The following is a 10,074-nucleotide window of genomic DNA, read 5'->3' as shown; positions in this document are numbered from 1 at the left end:
CAAAGAAATTATAACATTAGCTCAAGACTAAGCATTTTGCACTGTTTTGAATTGTAAACATTATTAAACCCACACACATGCACACACACTGTAGTTAAATATGATTGTTTTTAAAGCGTATGTTCCTTTGCATTAAATTGAAATAGTCTAAATCTGCTTATTGATGTCTGGATATCAAAGCTCAACTACCTTGCTAATTCTATTATGATGTCTACTACATGTAAGAGTTTTGGGGCAGGGATTAACTTTTTTTTCTGTGTTTGTTCAGAACCTGATACAATGAGATCCTGGTCTGACTTGGGGCTCGTAGCACTAGGGTAATACGAATCATAGTAATTGCTCCCTATTTGAATAATATTTAGATTTTCAGTGACCTCATAAGCCTTGGGGGGGAAAAGGAAGAGAAAAGCAGAAAAAAGGGGTGTATCATGGTGAGAAGATTGATGTTTCCTTCTTCCTACTTCTCACTAATTTCATCATGAGTAGAAATGGCTTTATGTGTGACATATTTTCATTTTCAAACAATATTTGTCATCTCATTATTTCAAATCTTGATAGGTGGAATCCTAGTTACTTGGGAATGCTGCCACTTTATGGCAAGGAATAGGAATTTTAGTCAGTTCACAGGGTATTTAAGTTTATTTTTTGATTACTAGTAGTTCTTATTTCATGAACTTTTTCAAGTCTGTGCATTGAAGACCACCCAGTTCAGAGAGAAAGGGGACAAGTCCTTGCTTAGGTTTCTGTACGACAGTGGCAGAAGGGAGTTTTTTCCATTCTTGCAAAAGAAAACTCCAGGTTTTTTGCAAGACTTTAAGTCTTTCACTCTTCATGTAAAGCAAGACTCAGTACCTTCTCTCAGAAAGCTGCAGATCACTTAACTTCATCCTCTTTATCAGAAGGAAAAAGGGACCCCAGTATCTGGATTGTGGTTCAGGATTGTTCAAAACTGAAGCTCACAGTCCTGAACTCTTCCCTTCGCAAAGGCAGGAGGTGATACCCAATTAGCTCGTAAAGAATGAAAGCAATGTTTATTAAGGAAGAGGAATATGAATATGGGAAAGGGCATTAAATTTAAACCACTTCTTTCTTTATGCAAATGTATGCAAATAATAAATACTGCTGCAGTAAATAGTGCTTCTATTTTAAAGATTGAAATTTGCATGTTAGACTAAGCCTTGTCTTTTTACCACATTGTATCTTAAGCTATTTCACTGCTTTTTTCATACTTGTTCTGCAATATTTGCAACTTACTCCTGCTTTATTTTTTGAAGTAATCGTGTGAAACCAATGGAGTACAATCAGATGTACAACTATAATTACAACCAGTATTACCAACAGTATCACAGCTACTACGCGCAGTGGGGGTACGACCAGAACACAGGCAGTTACAGCTACAGCTACCCCCAGTATGGCTACACGCAGAGCACCATGCAGGTAGGGCAGCACAGAAACACCACAGAGCTTGAAAGGTGGCGTGGGAGTATCTTCAGCTCTGAGAGTCACAGAATGTCGTGAGCTGGAAGGGACCCACAGGAATCATTGAGTCCAGCTCCTGGCCCTGCCCAGGACACCCCAACAATCCTACCCTGTGCCTGAGAGCATCGTTTGAATGCTCCTGGAGCTGGGGCAGCCTTGGGGCCATGACCATTCCCTGGGGAGCCTGTTCAGTGCCCAAGCACCCTCTGAAGGAAGAATCTTTTCCTGATATCCAGCCTAACCCTCCCCTGACACAGCTCCAGCCATTCCTTCAGGTCCTGTCCCTGGCCATGGAGAGCAGAGATCAAAGCTGTCCCTTGGGAGGGGCTGCAGACCCTAATGAGCTCTGCCCTTAGTCTCCTCTGCTCCAGACTGAACACACCAAGTGATCTTAGTATAGACCTCTTAATAATGAAGTCTTAATATAGCTACTATTTAGTGTTTAGCCCCTGGTGTGTCCTGTTGCCTTCTGGGGGGTATATTGCTGTGGTAAGAAAAGGTCTGGAGGACACAAAGGGTCTCTTAATGCGCTTGTCATGGTAGAAGAGTTCTCTTGGTACAGGCTGTGCTCAGAGTGCCTTTGGGATCCTTCATAAGCTTTGTTATAAAGGATAGAACACATCAGAACAGCCACCCCACTTCAACCCTGGAATTTCAAGAACTGCCTCTGTTGGAGGTTTAGTGTGGGGATCTTGCCTGTGGAGTGTTGGGAATGGAACACATGCTTATGTGTGAAGAATTCTGTTGTAGTAACTCCAGTATAAAAGTCAGTCTCTGACAGTACTAATCAACAAGTGATGCTTGAAAAAGAAAATATAATTATCCACTGTCCTAAGGGGTTTGTTTCTCCTTGCAGACATACGAAGAAGTTGGTGAGGATGCATTGGAAGGTAAGTTTCTCAAATTCTGTATTGAAGTTGTCTGTTTGTTCTGCACTGCTTAGAGATGGACTTTCTCAAATTGGCCCTAATTTCAATTTATAATGTATCTTTGAATAAATCTAAATCTGAGAAAATTTGTGGATCACTATCACCTAGAACAGTTGCATCTTGGTTTTACTGTTGCTGCTCCTAGTCTGAACCTGGTGAGGATGGAAACTATTTGACTTCCCCAGCACTGAGATTTTAATCTTCTGTAGTACTGAAATTTTTATCCTTTTTTCACTAGGGTTTTTTTTTCTGAGATGCTACCAAGAAAAAAGTGGATATTCTGTTTTTCTATAAAATCTTGACATTTAGAGCCCAGAATATTTCATTGTGCTTTTAGTTTAAAAATAAAAGGGAATAATATTAATCAGCATGCTGATAAAATATTTCAAGCTGTCCTTTCTTGAAATGGGTCACTAAACCAGATTGGGGTTTTAGATACCTGTAGCTTTCAAGTAGCTTTCATTTATTGATGCAAGAAACTGTAATTCCATGCCAGCAGTTCCAGATTTCTGTCTTGAGTGGAATATGCACTATGCAGTGTATCTTACTCTTCTCTTATAAAAAAAAATTAAATTACATGGTAACAGATCTACAGGATCCACAGGTATGAGTAATGATGTGTGCAGAAGCTCCTAATGGCTCTTAAAAGCATTCCAGGAGAGCTTTCCTTTTGCTGAACCAAACATACCAGGACTAGAGTTGGAATATCTCTGGATATCTCTTTTTGTGGTTGATTAAATGAATGATTCCTACATTTGTAGGAAACTGAATTCATGTATTGCCACTGTATCATTCCTTTTCCTTAAATCTCTTCTCCTGTAATGTGTTACAACATGATGTAGCTAAAACCAAACATAGAATCCTGGAATGGTTTGGGTGGGAAGGAACTTCAAAAGCCATCTTTTTCCACCCCCTGCCATGGGCAGGGACACCTTCCACTAGACCTGGTTGCTCCGAGCCCTGTCCAACCTGGCCTTGGACACTTCCAGAAATGGAGCAGCCACAGCTTCTCTGGGCAACCCCTGCCAAGGCCTCACCTCCCTCACAAGGAAGTTACATGTTTACAAACATTTTATTCCTGATGTGTTTTAGAGACTTTCCATTCATTCCGCTTTGCACTGAGAGTCATTTACTGACCCATGTGATTGTGCTACTCTGATAACCTGAGCTTTGGGTTGTCAGTCTTGTTAGGTGAGCTTTAGACCCTACAGGGGTTTGGGGAGTCCATCACTGTGCATTGGGAGCAGCAGGATTGGATCTGCTGGCTTGTTGTCCAGCTCCAAAATGCTTCTCAAACATTTCTTCCACATGTAAAATAGGGCTACGTTCACACATAATGCTGTGGTGCCACTGGCACTCCCTTGGTTCCTAACTGTGACTCCAGCTTTGAGCTGCTGGAGGCATTGGCAGACAAGCTCTGGTGACTGCTTGCAGCAGTATAGGACGCTTCTGTCCATCCGTCCATCCATCATTTGTGACCTCACAGTGGAGTGAGCAGGAGGGAACAGGTACCTCTGCTTCTGCTCCTGCCCTTTCCATCAGGACAAGCCCCTTCTGGCAGTGCAGGTGGCTGCACTGGGCTGTGAGGTGCAGGTGTGTGTTCCCTCCACTGGCCCTCCTGCGGGGCAATCACCAATGAAAAAAGGGATGTGTTTGGATGCAGTTATTCCTTATCCCATTGCAGAGAGATTGACTAGGGCTGATCTGGTCAGGTTTGTGATTGGGCAAGTGCTGGGAATGTTTGGTGATTCACAGAATCACAGAATACTTGGGGTTGGAAGGACCTCTGGATATCATCCAGTCCAACCTGCTGTTAATGCAGGCTTACCTAGAGTATGGGACACAGGAACACATCCAGGTGGGTTTGGAATGTCTCCAGAGAGGGAGACTCCACACCCTCCCTGGGCAGCTGTTCCAGTGCTCTGCCACTGTCCATGAAAAGAACTTCTTGTTCATGTTGGGGTGGAACTTCTTGTGTTTTAGTTTATGGCCATTGCTCCTTGTCCTGTCAGCAGGCACCACTGAACAGAGTCTGGCACTATTCTCTGACACCTACCCTGGAGGTATTGAGACTTCCCCCATGCTTGTTTTAATAAACCAACTTGTTTACAGGGTGGGTTTTTTCTGAACACCTTTGATGTGTGACCTGTTTTTCTGTCTTTCCTTCCACAGATCCCACACCTCAGTTAGACGTCCATGAAGCAAACAAGCAGTTTATGGAACAGAGTGAAGAGCTCTACGATGCCTTGATGGACTGTCATTGGCAGCCTTTGGACACTGTCTCATCAGAGATCCCAGCTGTGTTATAGCCTTGCTGCTGAGGCGTCGTGTCTGTGGGACATCCTGCCAGTGCGCTCTGGACTGTTACGCTGCCCCTGGATCCTACAGTAGCGAGGGGTGGCCCTTTCCCCACCCAGGTCTGGTACTCGGAGTACAGGAGGACTGTGGCCTTTCCTGTAGAGAACAAGTATTGTAGGAGCATCACGGTAACCTTTATTCATGGTGAAAATTAGAACTGCGACAGTTTTATTCCTTTTGTCTTGAAATGAACTCTTAATACTTACTGGGAATTGTAATTTATAAACTTGCAACAAGATGGCACAGGGGAGAGACTCTACTCCATCGTACAATAAAAAAGTTGGTCTTTTAAGTAAAATGACCCTTTGCATTTTGGTTCCTGCCCATCTTTCTGTTTTGCTGCCCATTCAACTGTCTTAAGTCATTTGACCCAACACTCATGAATGTGTTATTTTAAGAAAGATCATTGTTGGACACCATGAAAATGTCTCAAAATCTTTCTAGTGACTGAGTAAGGTTGCTGTAACTTGAGCATGGGATGAAAGCTAATGTTCTGGTTAACTTAAACTATGATCTTGAGCTTGCAAGTTTGGTGTTCTTAAGCAATCAACCCAAAGAGCACTTTGGAGAGCAAAGACGGAAAGGAGCGTTATAAAACTACAGATTGATGCCTTTTACTTGGTGATCTCTTGCACACCAGGCCTGCTTTTCCACCTGTGTATGAGGAAATAATTCCCCATCAACCAAGCAGTTTAAAACACTTTTTCCAGCAACCATATTTAAATGTTATTTTGTGTATCATGCCTTTATTTTTTTTATTGTGGGCACACCTTGATGGTCTCATTGAGATGTTGAGATTTTGTAGTGTCTTCCACTGTCTGGTCGGAGAGAAACTGAAGATCTTGCAGCAAAAACGGGTCAGAGAAATTGCATTGATATATTGTGCAACAAATGGTTGTTAACCTGGAAAGTGGTTTTCTACTGGATGATGTGTAAGCTGGATGGACAAGCAATATATTTAAGCTGATATGTTGCATTAGAGGTGAAAGTGAAAATAATAGCACTTATATACATGTTATAAGCCCTTTTTCAGGCTTTTGTGCCTTAAACTCTTGGAAAAATAGGAACAGAGAAACTACCTGTAATAAATGTCTATCCAAGGAATAGTTTGGTAACTGGAATTGCTACTGCAGAGCATTTCGTTGCCTCCCTGCCCATGTTGATGCAGAGATTTACCACAAAATTTAAATACTTTGATAAAGCTACTTCTACTACACCTTTGTTTGTGTCCATAATTATGACGTATTTGTCAGTCTGTGGTCTTTTTTATCAACTGGAAGTGGGAATGTGATGGGAATGGTGATGTGACTGGAGTTAGGTTATTCCTAACGAGTGGAGCTAGAGGACTGCGTTCTCATCTGCTGTGAATTTTCCTCGTGATGTGCCCCTGACTGTGCTGCTGTCTCACCTTCAGCTGCTCTGAATGTAAGGAAAGGAATGTTCCCTGTGCATGCCAGGAGTTTTGGAAGCAGAAGAAGTGGAAGAGAGCAGAGCTTTATGTTCTCTGATGTGGCCGCTCAGCTCAGGACAGCCCCTGTTCTTGGGAAGTTCAGCAGAGTGGCATTGCAGAAGTGATGTAAAGAAGGGGGTTTAAAACATTTTCTAGATCATTCTGTTTCTGTGCTGCCCTGTGTGCCCGCACTTCTCCTATTTTGGAGTTGCCTTTCCCTCCCCCCACGAATTTTAGCTTTCACAATGTGGCCATCCCAGTTTGCTCCAGGGGGTGAAGCCACACTTACTTATCAATATGAATTTATTCTGCTGTTCTGATCTGCTCAGCATTGCTGTCTGTGGAGTATTTCCTAATGCCTGGATAAACTACCTCTATACAAGTCTGTCTCTAGTGAAGAGCAGGTTATCAGGGAGCAGACAGCAAACCAAAAGAAAATCCTTTTGCTCTCTGCTTGTGTTTTGTGGTGGAAAGAAAAATGGTAAATATTAATCCAACCCATCCTAACCTCTAATTCCTGGGAGAGCTGGGCACATACAAACCCTCGTGAGGAATAATTTGGGAGTGCAAAGACCAGCAGAGATGACCTGCTGACGCCTGTTTACTGGTGCTGCAGAACTTAAAATAGCTCTTGCTTTCCTTTTAGGAGAGACGTTGATGCGAGGCTCTGGGCCTCATTCCGTGGAGGTATGAGCCAGGCTTTTGGGGTTGTTTGGAAGAATCTCAGCCAAGGTTCTGTGGAGCTGTTAAATCTCTGCATTGTTTGGTTTTTTTAATTATATCACTTACTCATCTTAATGTTCATTTTCAGCTCTCGGCCATTATTGCAGTGTCTGAAGCACAGGAGAGACTTTTATGTGGAGCTACAAAACAGCCACCACCTGGGATTTGTAGGGTTTGCCTTTTGGAATCCAAGTTAAATAGAGTGTGGGATTTTGTTTCTCCCGGATGGCTACAGGAAAACCCAGATTAATTACCATTTAGTGTCACACAGGATGAAAGACAAGGACTCCGTGTAGTAAGGTAAATTCTGCTTTTATCTCTGTGTGCTAAAAGCAAGAAGTCCAAGGCAGATGATATCACAGCTCCCTGGGATTATGTAATTCCTGAAAATTGCATCCAAATCTGCAACAGAGATCATGAAGCACTCTGCCTTTCAGCAGGCGGGGTTTATAGCAATTCCAAAAACAAACATTCTTATTGTGTTCTTTGATGAACATGCGATTGTCCAATTTAGATGAAATTGTAGGGACTCTGATTCCCGTTTGAGTTACACAGACAGGGAATGTTCAGCAGAGTTGGAGGGCCATGGGTGTTTTCAGGCATGGAGTGGTGATTTCCAAAGGCTGAGCTCTGAGGTTGTGGGGTGGCCTCTTGTCACTAGCCTGTGTTTAATTAAAAGCTTGACAATACACATCGGGCTGGCCTGGGGGTGATCCTTCCAAAGGGATGAGGAGTCTGGAAGCATTTCTTTAGCAAATGTATAGATGAGAGGGCTGAAAGGGGCTGACGGTGATTTTTTTTTTCTTTCCCATGTGAGTCTGACTAGAGAAAATTCCTGTTACTTAAATCAAGTTTCTGGAGATGGGTTCATATTCCACACACTAAGACATACACAACACCCTTAGGAATTTCTCTGAATCCCTTTTGAGGAACAGAGATAAATATTTCACTCTAATCTTCCTGTACTGGGTTTCTCATTACTGGCTTGTTAATCCTCAGCTTTTGCTAAACAGGATCTGAGAGGAATTTTTACCTTCCAGCCTTGCTATCTCCCAGTGATCTTGTAAAGCATACTGGATCCACCAGTTTCTGGATTTAACTTGGGATTTGCTTAAACATGAAACTAATTCAGTGGCAGGATGGGGTATGAATTTGAAATGCAATAGTAGAAACTGACAGAGCTGCTTCAGGAAATGTCACTGACAGAGCTCACTTTCCCTTTTTTCCTGGTTAGAGCATTTCTTCGGAAAATATCTCCTGTTTTTTCTTCCTTAGCAGTTATTCCAAGTCAAAATGGTTTTTCCAAGTGCAGTCAGTGTTTTTAAGAAAGGGTTTGGGGTCCTGCTTGGCACACGCTCATTTTTCCCAGGCACAAGGTGGGATTCTTGGAGTGTTCTGTGCAGGACTGTTGGGCCTGATGATCCTTGTGGGTCCCTTCCAAGTCAGCATGTCCCATGAGTCTATAATTCAAATATCATGCTGCTTCTGCTGTAAAATTTCCAGGGAAAAAGCAGTGGTGGATAACACAGCTAAGGTGATAGAGATTGAGAGCTAACCATGTCCAGGACTTGGCTTGTCCCCTTGATGTGTCCCAGGGAGCCACAGGTACAACAATCCACCTGGATCACTAATGCACACCTGCTTTTCCCTACTGATAGTTTTCACATCCCTGTGCATTGTCTGGTCCCACCTGTCAGGTGCTGGGAACTGCAGCCTCTTCCAGCATGTGCTTGCTGTCCTGTGCCGTGGAAGAGGCTGGTGAGAGATTCCTGGGAGGTTTCATCAGGGCTTCACTGACCATGGACATGCAGTGGGATTTTCTTTGCCCCTCTTGGATCTCTATCCATCTTGTCATGGCAGGCTGAGGTCTTCTGGGCATCCAGTGCTTTTCATTTCTGCTCTTCGGGGATTCTCCGAGTTCAGCATTTGGAAGAGTCTCTTTCCAAACAGTGTTTGCGAAGGTTTGAATTTTTGGGGAAGGTTGATGGTTTTTTCCTACAGTGATTTCCCAGGTTCTACCCTGCCCTAGGATTTGACATGATTTCTAGGCTCACATTGTACAAATGGCTGTGCCAAGGAGACTCCAGGGATTGCCTCATGACTTGGCGGAGCAGCTGTGAGATCCATGGAGGAGGAGAACGGGAGCAGCTGCTTGTACCTTATCCATGCCAGCTTTGGCAAGGGCTGTCTTGGGGAGGATTTGGCCACACAAAGTTTGGGGCTCGTTCCCAGACTTGGCTTTAAATGGCTGAGGGTTTATTTTGTTGCTGATCTGGCGTGTTTGGAGGGAATTACCAGCTCAAAAGGCCATTACTGAACACTGGGAATTTTTTCATCTGTTCATTTGCTCAGAACAGATCAAAAAATGACCATCATTTTTGCCCTTTCTCCAGGGCTTGGGTAGGAAGCAGTCTCAGGCTTTTTTGGCTGATTTCCCACGATGGCTGTGCTTTCCGCATCAGTACCAGCAGCTGTTCCAGCACTCCCTTCGAGCCCGTTGGCAGGTGCTCCCATTTTAAATCCTTTCCACGGATTATGGATCATGAGCCAGGAGCCTTACAGAGGTATTTTGTTGGCAAACAGACTTCTGTTTCCAAGAACCTTTCCTTCTATTCCCGAGGGTGAACTGTTCCCTCCATGTTCCAAAAGGGAGGAAGGAGTAGGGGAAACGCAGCTGCTGCCTTTAGCTTTTCCAAGAGCAACCCCTGGTGTGCACCTTGCGTAGAGGAGGAGAGAGAAATTGTGCTTGCGCCACCCGGACTGGAGAATCATTTAGGTGGGGTGGGGGTGTGGGGGTGTGCAGCTTCTCCCAGTGCTAGTGGGGGTTGTGAATCACGGGATCATGACATAGTTTGGGTTGGGAGGGGCCTGAAAGCTCATCTCATTCCACCCGCTGCCATGGGTAGGTTGTTTGCGGGGCTTGTTTATCCTTTGGGATGGGATGGAGGGGAAGGAAGGAAGGAAGGAAGGAAGGAAGGAAGGAAGGAAGGAAGGAAGGAACGAACGAACGAACGAACGAACGAACGAACGAACGAACGAACGAACGAACGAACGAACGAACGAACGAACGAACGAACGAACGGTGGCGGGGGCTGTAAGCAGCGCGATCTACAACTCCCAGAGGCCTCTGCGGGA

At 44.0% G+C, this 10,074-nt stretch overlaps 1 protein-coding gene across 2 annotated transcripts in view; it reads left to right on the top strand.

Annotated features, from left to right (window-relative positions):
• Positions 1–5,982, top strand: part of TRNAU1AP (tRNA selenocysteine 1 associated protein 1) — a 13,874-nt gene extending 7,892 nt beyond the window's left edge. For both annotated transcript variants that reach the window (XM_008638072.2, XM_017739942.1), the window contains exons 7-9: positions 1,275–1,437; positions 2,336–2,369; positions 4,581–5,982. In XM_008638072.2, the coding sequence (XP_008636294.1) occupies positions 1,275–1,437; positions 2,336–2,369; positions 4,581–4,717 (334 nt within the window). In that variant the 3' untranslated portion in view covers positions 4,718–5,982. The remainder of the gene's footprint in view (positions 1–1,274; positions 1,438–2,335; positions 2,370–4,580) is intronic.
• The last annotated feature ends 4,092 nt before the right edge of the window (positions 5,983–10,074 follow it).

The sequence above is a fragment of the Corvus brachyrhynchos genome, unplaced genomic scaffold, assembly GCF_000691975.1.
Source record: "Corvus brachyrhynchos isolate BGI_N302 unplaced genomic scaffold, ASM69197v1 scaffold257, whole genome shotgun sequence".
Taxonomy (NCBI): domain Eukaryota; kingdom Metazoa; phylum Chordata; class Aves; order Passeriformes; family Corvidae; genus Corvus; species Corvus brachyrhynchos.
The sequence above is the reverse complement of the archived record's forward strand: the minus strand, read 5'-3'. Positions and strand labels throughout refer to the sequence as shown.